General features: G+C 44.5%; 1 protein-coding gene across 6 annotated transcripts in view; it reads left to right on the plus strand.

The window, feature by feature from the left end:
- Positions 1-21,118, plus strand: part of robo2 (roundabout, axon guidance receptor, homolog 2 (Drosophila)) — a 620,252-nt gene that overhangs the window by 498,923 nt on the left and 100,211 nt on the right. For all 6 annotated transcript variants that reach the window (XM_072259833.1, XM_072259836.1, XM_072259834.1 and 3 more), the window contains 3 exons: positions 4,747-4,918; positions 9,137-9,328; positions 19,135-19,177. In XM_072259833.1, the coding sequence (XP_072115934.1) occupies positions 4,747-4,918; positions 9,137-9,328; positions 19,135-19,177 (407 nt within the window). The remainder of the gene's footprint in view (positions 1-4,746; positions 4,919-9,136; positions 9,329-19,134; positions 19,178-21,118) is intronic.

Consider the following 21,118-nt stretch of genomic DNA (forward strand, 5'->3'; position numbering starts at 1 on the left):
AGCCCTAACAAGCTAATTAAGGTCTGAGACCTTGGTAAAAGCTATCTGAGAGCTCAAATCTCTTGGGGTGCCCAAACTTTTGCATAGTGCTTCTTCCTTTGTTTTTACTCTAAAATTGTACAAAACAAAAATAATACACTAATCTTGCTTAAAATGTTGAAAAGAATGTTTCATCTTTAACTTCATGACTTTTGGAGATCAGTTCATCTTCTACTCACTTAGCTATTCAGAATAAAAGAAATTTTGACCAGGGTGCCCAAACTTTTGCATGCCACTGTATATACATGTGCCTAAGACTTTTGCACAGTACTGTGTATAAAATGAAATTAAGTAAGTATTGTAAAAAGAGAGAAAAAATAGTGAGGTGGTGTTTGTGGATTTGTTGATTGTCCATTCAGAAATCTGATGTTGGAGGGAAAGAAGCTGTCCCAAAACAGATTGCAGTTGCTACCTGTGTTGTTCTGTTGAACAGTGTGGACTTGCATTGTTGGTGTCAGAATGTGTGGTGACACTTGTGGGCTGCCCCCAGCACATCCTTAGGTGAATTGGTTGTTAATGCAGATGATGTATTTCACTGGATGCTGTGATGTAGATGTGATATATAAATCTGAATGTATAAATCTCATTCCTCACATCACCTCGGAGCTGAAGAGCGATGATTGATAAAGAATGCATAATCACCAGGTTCTTCTTTGCCTCTGGGTTTTCAGTTCAGGTGAGGATTGATGAGTGCCACAGAATTCTCTCATCCTTCTTTGAGAAATTTATTGCACAGCACATTTACGAGGGACGGAATTTTGCACTTATAGGAAATCAAGGGAAACCGAGTTACAAAGTGAATAAGAGTCGGGGTACAGTAATGTAGCAGTTCGCATAACGCTTCACAGCAGCCAACTTTTACTGGGCATTGAAAAGGCTGCCATTGTGGTCGCTCACTACAGAGGGAGGGCATCTGTGCCAAGTCTGTGAGGAATTCATATGAACCTCACACACATTGTTTTCCAGTGTCCTGCTTTAGTTGTGGTGGGACTTCAACAAATCTCTGGAGCCTTACTTATGCTGCCCGGAATTCACTGCGAGATCTAGAAGGTGGTCTTTGTAGAAACTGTGGACAGCTTATGTGTTGTCTCTTGAGACACAAAAGGCCACAGATGCTGGAATTTTGGGTATCAGCATGGCACAGTAGTGTAGGTTTTAGAGTAAGCATTTATACATTCCCCATGTGACTGCAGGTTTCTGAGGAATGCTCCAGGTTTCCTCCCACATTCCAGGAGTTCATGGGTTAGGGTTAGTAAATTGTGGGTGTGCGATGTTGGTGTTGGAAGCATGGTGATAGTGGGTAGAAATGGGTAATCAATGGGCGACCGCTTCAGGTATAATATAAGACCCATTGTAAATTGGAGGACTGTTTCGTCGAGCACCCCAGCTCCATCTGCAAAAGCAGAACATCCAGTAGCCAAACATTTTAATTCTGTTTCCCATTCCTGTTCTGACTTATCAGTCCATGGTCTGCTCTTCTACCAAGATGGGGTCACCTTCAGGGTGGAGGAGCATCAATTTTCCCTTCCAGTAAAAAAATACTTTTCCTTCCTCTCCCCTCTTCTTCTAATCCCTATTCTGGCCTTTTATCTCTTCTCATCTGCCTATCACCTCCCCCGGGTCCCCTCCTCCTTCCCTTTCTCCCATGGTCCACTCTCCTCTCCTATCAGATTCCTTCCTCTCCAGCCCTTTACTTTTCCCACCCACCTGGCTTCACCCATCACCTTCCAGCTATCCTGCTTCCCCTACCCCCCCCCCACCCGTTTATTCTGGCATCCTCCCTCTTCCTTTCCAGTCCTGAAGAAGGTCTCGGCCTGAAATGTTGACTGTTTATTCTTTTCCACAGGTGCTGCCTGACCTACTGAGTTCCTCCAGCATTTTGTGTGTTGGTCTGGATTTCCAGCGTCTGTAGACATTCTCGTGCTTGTAATATGACGGCGTATAAATTTGAGGTGGTGGGAGGAAGGCCAGTGATGTTGTGGGGATGGAACTGGACTCTCTCACGGTGGTGTCTGAAAAGAGGATGCTGTCCAAGTTGCATGCCATCTTGGACAATGTCTCCCATCCACTACATAATGTACTGGTTGGGCACAGGAGTACATTCAGCCAGAGACTCATTCCACCGAGATGCAGCACAGAGTGTCATAGGAAGTCATTCCTGCCTGTGGCCATCAAACTTTACAACTCCTCCCTTGGAGGGTCAGACACCCTGAGCCAATAGGCTGGTCCTGGACTTATTTCCTGGCATAATTTACATATTACTATTTAATTATTTATGGTGCAACTGTAACGAAAACATTGGTTTTCCCCCGGGATCAACAAAGTATGACTATGACTATGAAAGTATAGTTGAGATGTCAGAGATGAGTTTTTTACACAGAGAGTGTTAGCTGTATGGTGCTGGGTGTGGTGGTAGAGGCAAGGCAGATACATTAGGGACATATAAGAGGTTCTTGGATGGGCACCTGAATGATAGGAATATGGAGGATTATGTGGGAGGGAAGGATGAGGGTAAGGAGCAGCACTACATCTTGGGGTGAAGAGCCTGTACTGTGTTGTGCTGTACTGTTGAATGTGCTATGACACTTGTGGGCTGCCCCCAGTGGATCCTTGGACTGTGTAGACGGTAGGCACAAATGAAGCATTTCACTGTATGTTTTGACGTATATGGGAGAAATCAAAGTCATCAAGCTAATCTTCATCTTTATATTCAATGACAGAATGAACTTGAGGAGCCTTATAAAAGCAAGGATATCATGTTGAGATATTATAGGTCACTTGGAGTATTGTGGGCAGTTTTGGGCCCTTTATCTAAGAAAGGATGTGCTGACATTGGAGAGGGTTCAAAGGAGGTTAATGAAAATGATTCTGGGATTGAAAGGCTCGTCATATGAGGAATGTTTAATGGTTCTGGGCCTCTACTCTTTGGAATTCAGAGGAATGAGGGGTGACCTCATTGAGACCTATTGAATGTTGAAAGGCCTCGATAGAGTAAATATGGAGAGGATGTTTCCTATGGTGGGGGAGTCTAAGACCAGAGGACACAGCCTCAGAACAGAGTGGCGTCCATTTAGACCAGGGAGGAGGAGGAACTTCTTCACCCAGAGAGTGGTGAATCTGTGGAATTCGTTGCCTCAGGCAGCTGGGGAGGCCAAGCCATTGGGTATACTTAAGGCAGAGGTTGAAAAATTCGTGATTTTTCAGGCATGAAGCGACATGGGGAGAAGGTAGTAGATTGGGGCTGAGAGGGAAATTGGATCAGCCATGATGAAATGGTGGAACAGACTCAATGGGCCAAATGGCCCAATTCTGCTCCTATATCTTATGGTTTTATATTCTTTTCCAATTCTTGGGTTATTAATGTGTCCCCTAAGTTAAGGCACTGATCTCAAACTTAATACCATTATTAGTCATTAAACAGACATGTTTCTGCTCTGTAAGATGGGGACCTTATACACCCTATTAAGACCTGGAGTGGATCCAAACAATACCTCATTCTCAACGGATATGATGAAGCAACATTCTTCAAATGGATAACCTAACAGAACAAAAACAATAAAAGATTAACACCGAAGAATAATGCATAAGAATAAATGTTGCCTGACCTACTGTGTTCCTCCAGCTTTTTGTGTCTTTTGCTTAAGAATGACATTTTTACAGTTCAAAAATATATAATTTCTGGAAAGAATTTGCTGTAATCATTAAAAATTTATTACTGAATCCAAGATATGTTACTTTTGCAGCAAGATTGTTTCTCTAGTTTAATGATCAAATGCTAGAATCAGAATATTGCAACATCTCAGTCACAGATGTAAAAACAAGATTTTTGCGAAGTTGCTCCAAACTCTCACCATGTCAGGCAGTATCTGGGGTGAGAGAAATATTTCAGCTCTGAGACAATTCATGGAACTGATGAAGGATTCCAGGCCAGAAAGGTTAACTGTTTCTTTCTCCACAGATGCTGTCTCACCGGTCGAGTATTTCCAGCATTTTCTATTTTTTTTAATTTCCATTTTATATTTATTCTACCCAACCCAACAAGAGAAGATCATCAAGGCAGGTATAATAACATCTCAGGTGGCAGCATGGAGATACATCTCTACCAAAGGAGATGTAAGGCACTCCTTCTCTCTACTAACCAGTAGGTCACCCTTGCATCTGTTTAGCAGCACACTCCCCCACCCCCGATCAGGGTCACGTGAAGCTATGGGAGCAGGTGGACAATGGTCGTATGAGCAGCTGGCACATATCACAAGTCCTGGTTATGTGACCACTTGACACCAGGCAGACAATCTCTGAAGAGTATTGATAATGGCTGGGGTCACCCACCTTGTAAAGACACTGCCTGGAAGAAGGCAATGGCAAACCACCTCAGTAGAAAAATTTTCCAAGAACAATCAAGGTCATGAAAAGACTACGATTCCCCACATCATACACCATGGCACGTAAATGAACAATAAGAATATTTTAAAGACATTTGGAAAAGTCCATGGTTGGAAAAGTTGAGAGGGATATGGACCAACTGCAGGAAAATGGGACTATCTTGGATGGACATCTTTGTTAGCATGATCCAGCTAGTCTGCAAGACCTGCTATGAATTTTAGACTCTTTCTCCAGCATCTGCAGATTTTTTTTTGATTCTCAGATACAGATGAATTCTTACCTAACTTTCTACTTTGCATTTTTCCTACCCATTCCTGCTGACAGATATGGTGCCTGGGCAATGCCACGAGATTTCACATCAACCGGACAGTGGATGCAGCCATTCGCTCAGTGGTGATTGGTGGTCTTCTCCCAGGGGTCCAGTACCGAGTCCAGGTCGCGGCCAGCACAAGTGCAGGGGTTGGCGTGAAGAGCGAGCCACAGCCTATTGTCATCGGTAAGCTTTGGCCTGTGGCCACCAGTCTCATGCCCTCCTCCCACCCACTGATCCACCACCCCACCACCATTTCTCAAACATTCCACGATTCTTCAACATCTCCATTGTTCCTCAACCTTACACACCATTCCCCAAACTCCTTCACCTTTCCTCAATCTCTTCACTGTTCTTCAACCCCTCTTTCTTTATCAATCCTTCCACCATTCTGAAACTCCTCCGCCATTGCTTAACTTCTCCCCATTCCTGAACCCCTCCAGCATCCCTTATCTCCTCCCCATTCCTCAAACTCTCCCCATCCTTAATCCTTTCATCTTCTTAACCCCCTTCACCATTCCCCAACCCCTCCACTGTCCCTCAGCCCTCTTCAGCATTCCTCAACCCCTCCACTGTTCTTCAACCCCTTTCGCTTGTTCCCAACCTGCTCATTTTTCCTTTGCCTATAACCACTCCTGCCATTCCTCGCCCCTTCCCAGCCCCCCCACCACTTTGATCCTCTCACAGTTCTCAGCACGTTTTAACCCTTCCTCAGCCAAGTCCTCCTTCAGCCTGGTGAGTTGTGCCCTCAGGCTTTCAGACCTTCTGAGGAGGGAGAAAGAAGGGACATCTGAGGTGGCTAGAAGCTTTATCATGACTGCTTTCCCAAGGCAGTGACAAGTGTGTACAGAGTCGATGGAGAGGTAGCTAGTTTGTGTAATGGTTTGACTGCATCTATAACTCTACAGTTTCTTGTCGTCTTGGGTAGAGAACTTGCCATACCAAGTCACGATGCATCAAGATAGGATTCTTTCTATACTGCATCTGTAAACACTGGAGAGGTTCAAATACTCTTCAGGTTTCCTGCCCTCCACCGGTTCTGGATTCATGGTCAGACTCTATCTACCGCTATCCCTGATTTCCCCCGACAACAATTTACTCATTCCCTTGTGAGGCTAATCAGCTCTCGATCAGTGGGTTCTGAACTTCCATGCCCTTTCTAGAACCAGTCCCATGAGCTATGACTTTGGCCAATGGGATTGCAGCTTGGTTGACTATAAAACCAGCCTTCCGTCCATTTACCACTACACTTGAAGTGAAGAATGTAAAGGTTGAGAGGTGACCTAGTGTGTGGTTTAGATTGAGTAAACACACATTTTTCTCTCAGTCCTGACACAATGCAAAATTAATGTCCATTAGTTTGATTAGTTAGGAGTACAAGGCAGACAGCTCTCCCTGGAGTGCAGTTGAAATAGGATCTCACTCGTACTTGAATAGTTGACATAAATAGCAATGCTGGATTTCAGGGGAAGTTGGATAAAAGTGTGAGTTTGTCAAGGAAGATTGGAGAAAGATTCTGTGCTGTGGTCCTCTTTGACGAAGAGTCTCGGCCTGAAACGTCGACTGTACCTCTTCCTAGAGATGCTGCCTGGCCTGCTGCGTCCACCAGCAACTTTTATGTGTGTTGTTAAAAGAAGAAGAGTGCCAACTTTCAAACTGTTACACTGACCATTGAAAAGAAGAGGCCTATTATGAAGAGCAACATGCACAAAACACTGGAGGAACTCAGTGAGTAAGGCAGCATCCACAGAGGGAAATAAACAGTTGAGTATTAGGCTGAGACGTTAACATGTGTGTTAATTTGGAAGTCTTAAACCTGAAGAATTCCCATTGTCTTCATATAGAGACACAAGGAATTCAGCAGATGCTGGAAAACTTGAGCAGCACACACAGAAAATGCTGGAGGAACACAGCAGGTCAGACAGCAACTATGGAATCTGATGGGAGTGGAGAGTGGACCATTGGAGAAAGGCAAGGAGGAGGGGCATCAGAGGGAGGTGATGGGCAGGTGAGAAGAGAAGGAGGAAGAGGGGAGCCAGAATAGGGAATGGAAAAAAAGAGGGAGAAATATCAGAGCAACACACATCAAAGTTGCTGGTGAACGCAGCAGGCCAAGCAGCATCTGTAGGAAGAGGTGCAGTCGACGTTTCAGGCCGAGACCCTTCGTCAGGACCAACTGAAGGAAGAGTGAGTAAGGGATTTGAAAATTGATTTGAAAGAAATATCAGAGCTTAGCAAAATCATGGTTCATGCCGTTAGATTGGAGGGAGATTAATGGGAACGTTGAGCAGACAAGGGAATCACGGAGAAAGTGAAGCGTGTGGGGAGGGGGTGGAGATAGGTAAGGGAACACGATGCCCGTTACGGTGATGGGAAGAAGGAGAGAAGGCGAACATCTGGGAAAAAGGAGGAGATGCAGATGAACACAGCATCGATGATAGAGGGAGGGAAACCCTGTTCATTGAAAAAGGAGGACATCTCTGATTGAAGCCTCCCAAATGTTATTTGCAAAAGGCTCTGGAGATAAAGGTCACATCATTTTCCCAGCGAAGGCTCTGGCAGAGTAGATGTTACCATTATTAGATCAGCAACCTATGTTCCAATCCCAGCATAACACTTGGGATATTTATTTCCTGGTAACTAAATAAATCCAGGATCAGTAAGTGAGAACAATTGTCAAAATCTTTTCATTTGGGGTAGGGTTATTAAATACAAGAGGGCATAAGAAGGTGAGGGGAAGGAGTTTTAAAGGTCTCTCCAGGATAGGTTTTCATACAGAGACTGGAATGCGCTTTCAGAGGAGGTGGTTAAATCAGGTATAATTACAAGGTCAATGTTGAGTTTATTGTCATCTGCACAAGTCCAGGTGTGCACAGGTGCAATGAAAAACTTACTTGCAGCAATATCTTTGGCATAGAGCATCGGATAAGCAGCATTCACGAGAAAAGCGAATTAAACATAAATTATGCACAATTTTTACATGAGTAAACTAGAACAAAAAAAGAAGCAAACTGTAAATTGAGAAAGTGGTGATAACTTATTGAGGTAGTGATTGGGGTTGTGCTGCTCCATTCAGGAACTGAATGGTTAAAGGAAAGTAGCTGTTACTGAACCAGGTGGTGTGGCAGCTGAGAGAAGGTGGCATGGGCTATACGGTGGAGATCGTTGATGATGGATCGTAGGCATTCAACAGGCACTTAGACACAGAAAGGCATATCACAGATGGATATAGTCCTAATGATTGTAAAAGGGATTATTGTAGATGGGCAAATGTTGGCATGGATGAGGAGGACAGAAGAGCCTCTTTCTGTGCTGTCACCATTTTCATCATCATCATTGTGTGCCATGTTGGATGACATAGGCGATCATGGTCTTTCCATGACCATGATTGTTCTGGGCACATTTTTCTACAGAAGTGGATTGCTATTGCCATCTGGACAGTGTCTTTACAAGATGGGTGACCCAGCCACTATCAATACTCTTCAGAGATTGTCTGCCTGGCGTCGGTGGTCACATAACCAAGACTTGTGATATTCACCAGCTGCTCATACGACCATCCACCACCTGCTCCCATAGCTTCACATAACCCCGATCAGGGAGGCTAAGCAAGTGCTACATCTTGTTCGAGGGTAATTTGAAGGCTAGCAAAGGGAAGGAGTGCCTTACACCTCCTTTGGTAGAGACCTATCTCCACCTCGCCACCCATGCTATGCCAGTCAAATAGAAGTCAATATAGAGTCCCCTCCCATTCTTCAGAACATGGAACGTAGAGCAGTAGAACAGAGGAAAGGCCACTCAGCCCACAATCTTATGCTAATCAATGCCAATTTATACTAAATATCCCCCTCCTGAGTATCATCCATATCCCCCCATTCCCTTCATATTTACATGTCTGTCCAAAAGCCCCTTAAACTGCACCAAACTGTCTGTTTCCACTGCTTCTGCTGGTAACCCTTTCCAGGCACTAAACAGTCTGCATAAAAAAACTTGTCCCTTTACGTTGCCTTTAAACTACTCCCCTCCCCGGGCTGAAAAGCATGTTCTCTGAGGTCTGACATTTTGAACCCTGGGAAAAAGATTCCATCTGGCTGTCTCTGCCTCTCGTGCTCCAGTTTCCTCTCACATTCCTGAGACGTTTGGGTCAGATGTTAATTGGTCACATGGGAATAATTGGGCAGCAGGAGCTCATGGGACCAGAAGGACTTGTTACCAAGCTGGATCTCCAAATAAAATAAATTAAAAATAATTTTAGAAGCCTCTTTCAGGCCTCCCTTCAGCCTCCGACACTCTATGGAGAACAACCCAAGTTTGCCAGATCTCTCCTTGCAGCTCATACCCTCTCACCTTTGTTCTTGCTTTCTGCCAAATGCGCGTGGTGTATGACTGTGTGTCTCCCCTCGGCAGGGAATCGCGGCGACGACATTTTTGTGACCGGGCCCGGCGGCAATAACAGCATCACAGAGCAGATCACGGATGTGGTGAAGCAGCCGGCCTTTATCGCAGGCATTGGTGGGGCCTGTTGGGTCATCCTGATGGGCTTCAGCATCTGGTTGTACTGGCGGAGGAAGAAGAGGAAGGGACTCAGCAACTATGCAGGTGAGGAGGGAGGCTTGTCTTTTATAGAGCACAGAAACAGGCCCTTCGGCCCATCTAGTCTGTGGTGAACTGTTATCCTGTCTACTCCCATCAGCACTCCATTCTCCATGGATTTATAAAGTCATAGGGTCATCCAGTCACTACAGCACAGAAACAGGCCCTTCGGTCCATCTAGTCCTTACTGACTGTTATTCTGCCTCGTCCCATTGGTACTTCATACACCATGGATTTACAGAGAGATGGAACATTACAGCACAAAAACAGGCCCTTTGGCCCATCTAGTCCATGAGGAACTGTTATTCTGCCTAGTCCTATTGGCCTGCATGTGAATCATAGCACTCCATACCCCTCCCATGCATGTACTTATGCAAATTTCTCCTAAATGTTGAAATCAACCCACATTCACCACTTCTGCTGGCAGCTCGTTTGACACTCTCACCACCCTCTGAGTGAAGAAGTTTCCCCTCATGTTCCCCTTAAGCATTTCACCTTTTAACCCATGACCTCTAGTTATAGTCCTACTAAAAACAGTACAAAAAGCCTGCTTGCATTTATTCTGTCTACCCCTCATAATTTTATATGCTTCTATCTAATCTTACTTCATTCTCCTGTGCTCGAAGAAATAAAGTCCTAACCTACTCAACCTTTCCCTTTAATTCAGGTCTCCTAGTCTCAGCAAAGTCCTTGTAAATTTTCTCTGTATTTCAAAAATAAACTTTATTCCTGGTAGGAAACACAAGAGATTGTGCAGACGCTGGAAATCTTGTGCAACACACCCAAAATGCTGGGGAGCTCAGCAAGTCAAGCATTATCTATGGCAGGGTTCCCAACCTTTTTCATGCCATGAACCCCCACCATTAACTGAGGGGTCTATGGACTCCAGGCTGGGAAGCCTATGGAAAGGAATAAACCGCCAACGTTTCAGGCCGTATTAGCAATGTTGGTTTATTATTGTCACGTGTACTGAGGTATAGTGAAAACTTGTCTTGCATACTGTTCATACTGATCAGATTCTTGCATAGTTCATTGAAGGAGAAGTTTTCTGATGACTCTGCCATAGTTGGATGCATCAGCAAGGGAGATGAGGCTGAGTACAGGGCTACGGTAGGAAACTTTGTCACATGGTGTGAGCAGAATTATCTGCAGCTTAATGTGAAAAAGACTAAGGAGCTGGTGGTAGACCTGAGGAGAGCTAAGGTACCGGTGACCCCTGTTTCCATCCAGGGGGTCAGTGTGGACATGGTGGAGGATTACAGATACCTGGGGATAGGAATTGACAATGAACTGGACTGGTCAAGGAACACTGAGGCTGTCTACAAGAAGGGTCAGAGCCGTCTCTATTTCCTGAGGAGACTGAGGTCCTTTAACATCTGCCGGACGATGCTGAGGATGTTCTACAAGTCTGTGGTGGCCAGTGCAATCATATTTGCTGTTGTGTGCTGGGGCAGCAGGCTGAGGGTAGCAGACACCAACAGAATCAACAAACTCATTCGTAAGGCCAGTGATGTTGTGGGGATGGAACTGGACTCTCTGACGGTGGTGTCTGAAAAGAGGATGCTGTCCAAGTTGCATGCCATCTTGGACAATAACTCCCATCCACTACATAATGTACTGGTTGGGCACAGGAGTACATTCAGCCAGAGACTCATTCCACCGAGATGCAATACAGTGCGTCACAGGAAGTCATTCCTGCCTGTGGCCATCAAACTTTACAACTCCTCCCTTGGAGGGTCAGACACCCTGAGCCAATAGGCTGGTCCTGGACTTATTTCCTGGCATAATTTACATATTACTGTTTAACTATTTATGGTTTTATTACTATTTAATTATTTATGGTGCAACTGTAATGAAAACCAATTTCCCCCGGAATCAATAAAATATGACTATGACTATGACTATGAACAAGGTAAAAGAGTAACAGAATGCAAGAATAAAATGTACAAGCTACTGTAAAAGTGCAGTGCAGGTAAACAAGATGATTATAAGGTGAGGCCAAGAGCCTGTCTGATCATATAAGAGATCAGGTCAAGAGTCTGATAACAGTGGGATAGAAGCTGTCCTTTAGCTTGCTGGGACGTGCTTTCAGGCTTTTTGTATCTTTTGTCCAATGGGAGAGGTGAGAGAGAGAATATCCAGAGTGAGTGGAGTCTTTGGTTATGCTGGCTGTTTACTGAGGTAGTAGGAATGTATACAGTGACTGTCGGGGGAGGCTGGTTTCTGCAATGTGCTGAGCTGTGTCCACAAATGTTTGTAGTTTCCTGGAGCCACATGCAGAGCAATTGCCGTACCAAGCCTTGATCCTTCCAGACAGAATGGTGCGTCAATAAAAATTGGTAAGAGACAATGGAGACTTGCCGAGTTTCTTTCGTCTCCTGAAGAAGCAGAGGCATTGGTGAACTCCCTTGGCTGTGATGTCCAGTGAGTGGGAGATGACCATAACGGGGTGGCCATGAGGAATTTAACAACAAGTACAACTTGAATGGCTGGTTCACAGTATCCAAGCTCATGGGATCAAAGAGGTAGTGTCAGGTTGGAGAAAGTATTGGTTTAGAATCATAAAACACTGATTCACAATATAAAATTATTCTTCTTTGGACTGGAAAAGAGTTGCTCAATAGACTATTGATTGTTACATGATAAAGAAGTGATTCGGCTGTTAAAATATAGTGAAATTCCAAGGTTTCCATTGAACCAAACCCAGTGAATAATGAGGATGCTGCCAATCAAGTTCTAAAGGACATGGGGGAGGATATCAGAATGGGTAGACAAGTCTCTAAATACAGAGAAGATAAAATGAGAGCTAAATACAGAGGTGAGATGATCATTACATCATTAAGATGGACGTATGAATTGTTCAAGAAAAGTGTGCAAGAGCAAAAGAGCCTGTGGGTTTATATGCACTGACCTTTCAAGTTGGCAGGACATACTGAAGGTGTATTCAATAATGAATGTGGGAGCTTGATCTTCAGCAGTAGAGGCATTTAATACAAAGCCATTTCAAAGTGGTTACTAAGGTTCAACTCTGACCATTGTTTGTAAGGAGTGTTTGTACATTCTCTCCTTGACCGTGTGGGTTTCCTCTGGGTGTTCTGGTTTCCTCCAACATCCGAAAGATGTATGAGTTAGGGTCAGTCTTGCTATCTTGGTGCCAGAGCTTGGTGACGCTTGCGGGCTGCCCAGCACAATCCTTGCTGATTTGATTTGACGCAAATGACGCATTTCACTGTACGTTTCAACGTACATGTGCCAGATAAAGCCAATCTAATCCCCTGAAGTGAAGGTTCCATATCCATACTTTGACCTCTGGCTTCATTTTTATGTAATTCTTTATTCTTTATAATTGTTGACTGTTGTTACCTGTTGCATGTCGTGCCCTGACCACAGCAAATTTCTAATACGTGTAAATGTATTTGGTGAATAAAGTTGATCCTTGATTCTTGATTTGGACTATGAGGTGTTGATGCCTATAGCTCTATGTTCGGTTGTTAATGCTAGTATCCCCGTGTTTGATTTAGATGCTCCTGCCTGTGTTATTGGGTCTTATTGTCCCTGTCCTGGACTGCTTGACACAAGTACCTGAACCAGCAGCATCGTGTGGATTTTTGCTGTAAAGGGTGTTGGCAATGAAAGGATTCGCTGTGTGCCAGGCATGGCCCATTCTGAAGGTGAACTGTTGATGGCTTTGGTTGAGGACAATAGGCGGCCTGGGGGATGATCTGCTATCCCTCCTTCAATCTCTCTGGTTCTCAACTTACTCCTCTTTGCAACTAAGTCAAGCCCTCCTCTGATTGGTTCATCTGTCCCTCCTGGTTTATTTGTGAAGTGAATGATTGGTCCTCTATTGGCCTATGATGTGATGGCGGCCTTGCGATTGGCCACTACTTTCGTTTCCATTTCTGCTTTCCATCTTACTTTTCTGTCTATGACTTACAATCTTCTCTTGTCTTCTTTTTGTTCTTTATTGCAGTCCAGTCTTTCACCTTTACTCCAGCAGGTACTGAACCACTCTCTGTCTCTTGCATGTCATCGGCACGGACCAAGATAGCGACCTGCTTGCTGCCTCCCACCCTCTCCTGCACTTCCGCATGCTCCCCTCACCTCCCTCCCAAGGCCCGCACGCCTCCCACACCCAGGAGGGGCCACAGTGTGGGGAGGGCCTGTGGTGATGTCACTCACAGCAAGGGAGGGGTCATGTCCATGTCATCCAAGGAAGGGGCGCAGCCCTTGACGTCACCCAATCAGGTCATGAGGAGGAGGAGGTTGTTACCCAGAGAGTAGGAGGCTTTGTGGGAAGGGTCAAAATTCAAAAGTTCAAAGTGCATTTATTACCGAAGTATGTATATGTCACCATATACGACCCTGAGGTTCATTTTCTTGTGGGCTTTTACATGATTGCAGCAGCGAGAAGTGAGCTTGGCCAAGATGGTGGGTGACCTTGATGACGGACGCTGCCTTCTTACGGCAGCACTCCTTGTTGATGTACTTAATGGTGGGGAAGGTTTTTCTTGTGATGGACTGGGCTGTATCCATTTTTCATGGATGCCGGAGGAGGGGTGTGAGAGGACAGGAAAGTGGTGCCAATCCTACACCCTTCCTCAGTCCATCACTCACCTCACAGCCCTTCATTTCCACTCCCCTTCTCCTCTTTATGATGGCCACCTCCCTCCCGTCTTCCCCCAAACGTACCGATGCAACTGTACACCACCATCACGGACAGCATCTTCACATCAGGTCCTACTGTCTGCTATGGTGCAATGTCCTCTCACAGCAAACAAAAACTACACTGAACTGTGAGCACAGCAGGAAGGGTCACTGGCTGCACTCTACCATCACTGCAGGACTTCTTATGTGTCAGGTCAAAGAAGCAGGCAGGAAAAATTACTGCAAACACTGCTTTTTCCAAAAAAAAACTCCCTTTTGGAAAGTGCTGTGGGGCTAGTAAAACAAACAAAAAAATCATGCCATCTTTAAAGTTTCTTCCGACAGGCAGTTAATTTGATCAACCATTCTAGTTAGCCCCCTCTCACCTCAGACACTGCACTGTAAACACTTTAAACCACTTTATAACTCTGTTTACATTGTAAATAAATGCTGGTATTAATGCATATTTTATTCCATATCCATACTTTAACCTCTAAGTTTATTCTTTATACAGTACAATTCTTTATTTTTTATAATGGTTGAATGTTGTCTCTGTGCCCTGACAAACACACCACAGCGAACTCCTAATACATGTCTATGTAAGTGTGAATAAAGTTGATCTTTGACCCTTGACCCCCTCCACTTTTGGTCTCTGATGCAGGGTTTCCACCCTAAACGTCCACTGGCCCTTTCCTCCCACAGATGCTGATGAGCACGCTAAGTCCTCCAGCAGGTTGTTGGTTCACTCAGAATCCAGCGTCTGTGATTTCGCTTGTCTTCCCCTTGGACCATTTGGGTTCCTCTGTGAGGTTTTACATCTCTGGCACGAGGTGGCACTTCTCCAATTTGCAGCTTGGTGATGGATGATGAGAGGTGACAATGGGGGTGCATAAGGTGATGATGCATAGCTAGAGTAGACAGCCAGAGATTTCTTCCCAAGGTGGCAATGGCTGATACAGGAGGGCCCATCAAATCTGCTCCACCATTCCATCATAGCTGATTTATTATCCCCCTCAACCAATGGTTCCCAACCTTTCTTATGCCATGGACTACTACCATGAAGCAAGTTTTCTGTGGGCCGCAGGTTGCAATCCCCTACTCTCAACCCATTTTCTTGCTTTCTCCCCATAACCTTTGACACCTTAGTTATCAAGAAGCTATCAACCCCTCTGTAGATGCTGCCAGACCTGTTGAGTTCCTCCAGCATTCTGTGTGTGTGCCTGTCATTATTTTTAAAGCTTCTATCATTTTCAGTGACTCTTCATCTCATGTTCTCGATGTTTGTTGCTTATTTTTTTTTTTACCATCTTACTTTTTTTGTATTTGCACAGTTTGTTGTTGTTTGCACATTGGTTGTTTGTCCATCTTATCATGTCAGTCAGTCAGTGGGAGCCGTCCCGAATTCGGGGTTGGCAGCTACGCACCTCCACCTTCTTCAATCTTGCGACAGCACCGAGTACAGCCTCTCCTCCAGCTTGTTCTCGCTGGCCGCCTTGGCACCACCCGCCGCCGCCCCCGCCGAACTCAAGCCCGAGGCCATATCGGCCTCCAGTCGTGGCCACTTCTTCGAGCTCGGCCCTTCCTTAGGCGGAGGCCTTGGGCAGGTCCAGGCACACGGTGCAGCGCCCAAGCTCATCATGGCTCTTCTAACTAGGTGCATAGCATACGATTCATAGATATGTGGTGAGGCTTTAATCTCTTCCACGGAAGATGGCCGTTGGCTCACAAGGAGCTCATCTGCCCTTTGTCAGGTCTTGTTTCTTTCAGTCCTGCTGGGTGTCCTTATCATGTATGGTTCTTCAAAAATTCTATTGTGAAACACACGCAAGAAAATGAAACTGAGGGTTGAACAGGCATGGTAGCATAGTGGTTAGCACAACGCTTTACTGTACCAGCAAACCTGGTTCAATTCCCTCTACTGACTGTGAGGAGTTTGTACGTTCTCCCCATGGCTGCATGGGTTTCCTCCAGGTGCTCTAGTTCCTCCCACAGTCCAGATACGTACCAGTTAGTGTGTTAATTGGTCATTGTAAATTGTCCTGTGGTTAACATAGAAACATAGAAAATAGGTGCAGGAGTAGGCCATTTGGCCCTTCGAGCCTGCACCGCCATTCAGTGTGATCATGGCTGATCATCCAACTCAGAACCCTGTACCAGCCTTCCCTCCATACCCCCTGATCCCTTTAGCCACAAGGGCTATATCTAACTCCCTCTTAAATATAGCCAATGAACTGGCCTCAACTGTTTCCTGTGGCAGAGAATTCCACAGATTCACCACTCTCTGTGTGAAGAAGTTTTTCCTCATCTCGGTCCTAAAAGGCTTCCCCCATATCCTCAAACTGTGACCCCTCGTTCTGGACTTCCCCAACATCGGGAACAATCTTCCTGCATCTAATCCCTTTAGAATTTTATATGTTTCAATAAGATCCCCCCTCAATCTTCTAAATTCCAGAGAGTTTAAGCCAGGATCAAATCAGGGGATTGCTGGGCAGCGTGACTTGAAGGACGGCAAATGCTAATCTGCGTTGTAGCTTAATAAATATGGTGACATATATGTACATTGGTAAGAAATTTACATTAAACTTTGAACTTTCAACTTTAAGGTCTCCCCCTCAATTTGCAATGCTCTAGGGAGATAGGGAGAAAAACAATTATTTCCCAAAATGATGGGAAAGCCTGGAGATGGAAGTCAAAAGCCCATTGTGTAAAGTTCTGCTGATACTTTATACTTTATTGTCGCCAAACAATTGGTACTAGAACGTACAATCATTACAGTGATATTTGATTCTGCGCTTCCCACTCCCTGGATTACAAACTTTAGATATTAAAAATATTAAAAATAGTTAAAATTAGTAAATATTAAAAATTTAAATTATAAATCATAAATAGAAAATAGAAAAATGGAAAGTAAGGTAGTGCAAAAAAACCAAGAGGCAGGTCCGGATATTTGGAGGGTACGGCCCAGATCCGGGTCAGGATCTGTTCAGCAGTCTTATCACAGTTGGAAAGAAGCTGTTCCCAAATCTGGCCGTACGAGTCTTCAAGCTCCTGAACCTTCTCCCAGAGGGAAGAGGGACGAAAAGTGTGTTGGCTGGGTGGGTCGTGACCTTGATTATCCTGGCAGCACTGCTCCGACAGCGTGCCGTGTAAAGTGAGTCCACGGACGGAAGATTGGTTTGTGTGATGTGTTCACGATCTTCTGCAGTTTCTTCCGGTCTTGGACAGGACAACTTCCATACCAGGTTGTGATGCACCCTAGAAGAATGCTTTCTACAGTGCATCTATAAAAAGTAGTGAGGGTTTTAGGGGACAGGCCAAATGGTGATTAGTGGATTGTAATGGTTTGCCCACATTGAACAAGGCTCATGTCTTTGCATAAAAACTCCTAGTTCAAAGTTGCAAAGCTAATCACCAGCTGAGTCTAAGATCCAGCTGCCAGAGAGAGGGACTGGCGTGGGAGGAAGCATCTCCATTTCCCCGGCAGTCATAAAGAAAACCAAACCAGCAGATTTCAATTTTAGATCATTCCTGGAACTCGTTGTGTTTGGTGACCCAGATGGTTCTGTGGGACTTGTGCTTTGTTATTTATAATGCTTTTGTTTATGCCACGTCCCATTCCCATTCCAATATGTCTATCCACAGCCTCCTCGACTGTCAAGATGAAGCCACACTCAGGTTGGAGGAACAACACCTTATATTCCCTCTGGGTAGCCTCCAATCTGATGGCATGAACATTGACTTCTCTAACTTCCGCTAATTCCCCACCTCCCCTTTGTACCCCATCCCTTATTTATTTATTTATTTATTTATCTATCTATCTATCTATCCTCTGTCCCTCTCACTATAACTCCTTGCCCATCCTCTGGGTTCCCCTCCCCCTTTCTTTCTCCCTAGGCCTCCCGTCCCATGATCCCCTCCCTTCTCCAGCCTCGTATCCCTTTTGCCAATCAACTTTCCAGCTCTTGGCTCCATCCCTCCCCTTCCTGTCTTCTCCTATCATTTCTGATCTCCCACTCCCCCTCCCACTTTCAAATCTCTTTCTATCTCTTCTTTCAGTTAGTCCTGACAAAGGGCGTCGGCCCGAAACATCGACTGTACCTCTTCCTAGAGATGCTGCCTGGCCTGCTGCATTCACCAGCAACTTTGATGTGTGTTGCTTTTCTCATAAGTGCTGCATTAAGTCATTAAACCATTTATCATCTCTGTTACCATTCACTTTCTGCCATTTAATACTTTCTGTGTCCAGAGTTTGGGCAATCAGTCTTAAGTTCCTGTACATACTTTCCAAAGTTCCAAAGAGATCTCCCTCCCCAGTGAGCAGTGGGAATGTGTGAGTCGTTCCCAAGGGAAGGAGCTGAAGTGGCTGGCAATGATGAACAATTGAGAGTATGAATGGAGGGATATAGTGGCTGGGTGAGATGGAAGTATGACCAGAGTACCAGCACTGAATAGTTGGGCCAAATGTCTTGTTAGCGGGTGTTCCTTTCTGGGTAATGGCACTAATAAGCAGGATAAATAGCTTGTCAATTGATAAGCACATCAACGTGGAATCATATCTGTAGAAGCCATGTCAGTGCTACCTGTACTGTATCTCAAATTACAGATTACTCATTTTTATTGAAGGAACAGTATAATTCAGACAATTTGTCCTCGTAAATGAGAAAGAACACTTGTTGTCCAGTATGTTGTAATTTTTGTTTTTGCAGGGATTTTCTGGACATTCCAAAATCTCGGTGTCAAAGCCTAGTGCAGCAGGACACATCTTGGCCTTAGTGCAGCATAACAAACCTTGGGCCTGGCGCAACTCTATAAAGCCTGGCCCTAGAACAGCTCTATAAGGCCTAGGCTTTGTGTAGCACTATAAAGCCTGAGACTAGAGTAGTGCTACAAAGCCCAGGCCTAGAGGAGCACTTCAGATACATGCTGTAGTTCAGCATAATTTGTATTTTAACATGTTTACTTGAATTTCTTGCTGACTTGTATCTTGGTGTGACAGATCCCTCATAATGTGCTGATGAATATAAAAAATGGTTTGTGGATGGGATGTAATAGTAATGGTGAACTTTCTTTTGGGGTGGGGAAAATGATGTTCTGCTGAAGGGATATCTAACAGAGATCTGTTTTGTTCTCTTTCCCTTTTCATCCATCCTGTGGGAAAATCACAGTGACATTCCAACGTGTTGATGGAGGAATGATGAGCAATGGAAGGTGAGTTCAAGAAAGTCAAAGTTTCAATTGTTCAATATTTAACTGAAGATTCAAGATTGTTCAATGTCATTTCCAGTACACAAGGGTACTGGAAAATGAAATCACTGTTACTCTTGATCTGATGCAGCACAAAAGTCATAATAATAAGATAATGAACACAATAATAAGAAAAACAGTAAGTATGAATACTTAATATAGTTTGTATACGTAGATTGATTGTATGTCCATAAAGTGACACTGGGCATGGAGTGATTGTACATAAAGTGACTCTGACAGGAAGTGATAAAGCAGTGGTCATGAGGGGCTGTGGAGGGGTTGATTAGTGGGTGGAGGTGTTGATCAGCCTTTTTGCTTGGGGAAAGTAACTGGTTTTGAATCTGGTGGTCCTGGCGTAGCCTCCATCCTGATAGGCATGGGACTTACTGTCCGTTAGCAGGGTGGGTGGGATCCTTCATGATGTTATTGGCCCCTTTTTGTATTTATATGTCCTTTATGGTTGTTAGACAGGTGGCGGTGACAGTGACCTCAAACACTTAATGGTGTTGTAGGATTCAAGATGTAATAATGTAAATGCCCTCAATTTCAATCTGGAATTATCAAGGGGCCAGTCACACAATGATGTGGCTGTACAGAAGAAGGTACATTTACATTGATAGGGCCAGACTATTGAGAAGTGGCTAATGGTTTGCTGAAAGTGGCGTCACTGTTAGACAGGGTGGTGAAGAAGGCTTTTGCAACACAGGCCTTTGTCATTCGGTGGACTGAGTGTGCAAGTTACACTGCAGTTGTGCAAGGCATTAGTGAGTCTGCATTGGGATACTGTGTTTGACTTTGATCCCCCTGTTACAGAAAAGATGACATTATCTGGAAAGAGTTCAAAAGAGGATTACTTGGATGTTCTAGGTCTTGAGAAATTGAGCTATGGAGAGAGGTTGAGAAGGCTAGGAGAATGAGAGTGATTTGTATAAAATGAGGAGAAATATAGAAAGGGTGAATGCAATCTTTTTCCAAAGGTTAGGATATTGGGAACAAAGGGCACAATGTTAAGTTGAGAGGTGAAAGATTTAAAAAGGCCCTGAATAACAACTTTCTTCACCCAGAGGATGGCTCTTATGTGGAATGAGCTACTGGAGGAAGTGGTCCATTTGGGTAGAAAAGATTTAGAAAGATTTGAACCAAACCTGGGCAAATTAGGCTAACTTAGCTCGTCATCTTGATCAGCATGGAACGTTAGGCTGACGGACCTGTTTCTTTAACCAGCGAGTGGAGAATCTGTGGAATTCGTTGCCACAAGCAGCTGTGGAGGCCAAGCCATTAAGTAGATTTAAGACAGTGGTAGATAGATTCTTGATTGATCAAGACATGAAGGGATACAGGGAGAAAGCAGGAGATTGGGGATGAGAAGAAAATGGATCATGGTGAAATGGAGGAGCAGATGATGGGACAACTGGCCTCATTCTACTCCTATTATATATCCTGTCTTGTGGTTTCCATGCCCTGTGACCCTTTGTAAGTCATTCAGGTGTAGGGAGATGAACATGACATTGACATGCAATGATGGAATATTCCCACCTTACTCGGCCTACACATACACTCTGTGGTCCCATTTCCCAGTGAGATTCAGGAACGGAGCAGCAAGTACTGGGAAAAGTTCCCATGTCTAATCCAGAGCGAAAGGCAGGTAATGTTTAATGGCAGTTGGCTGAGCTGGAAACTATGGGCCAAAACAACATTGGATATTTAATCCCTTCCATGTATCATGAAAAGAACAGGTAACAAAGATGAAAATCTTGTACTGATTTCTTAGATAGATGTTGGCTGCATTAATTGGACATTATTAGCATAAATGCTTGAAATGTCCACTTCTTATTGGCTGCTTCCAAATTGCTGTGAGTCTTCTGATTACACGTAATCGATCATATGGTAAATGACTCAGAGGTG

The sequence above is a fragment of the Mobula birostris genome, chromosome 6 (assembly GCF_030028105.1).
Source record: "Mobula birostris isolate sMobBir1 chromosome 6, sMobBir1.hap1, whole genome shotgun sequence".
NCBI classification, from domain to species: Eukaryota; Metazoa; Chordata; class Chondrichthyes; order Myliobatiformes; family Myliobatidae; genus Mobula; species Mobula birostris.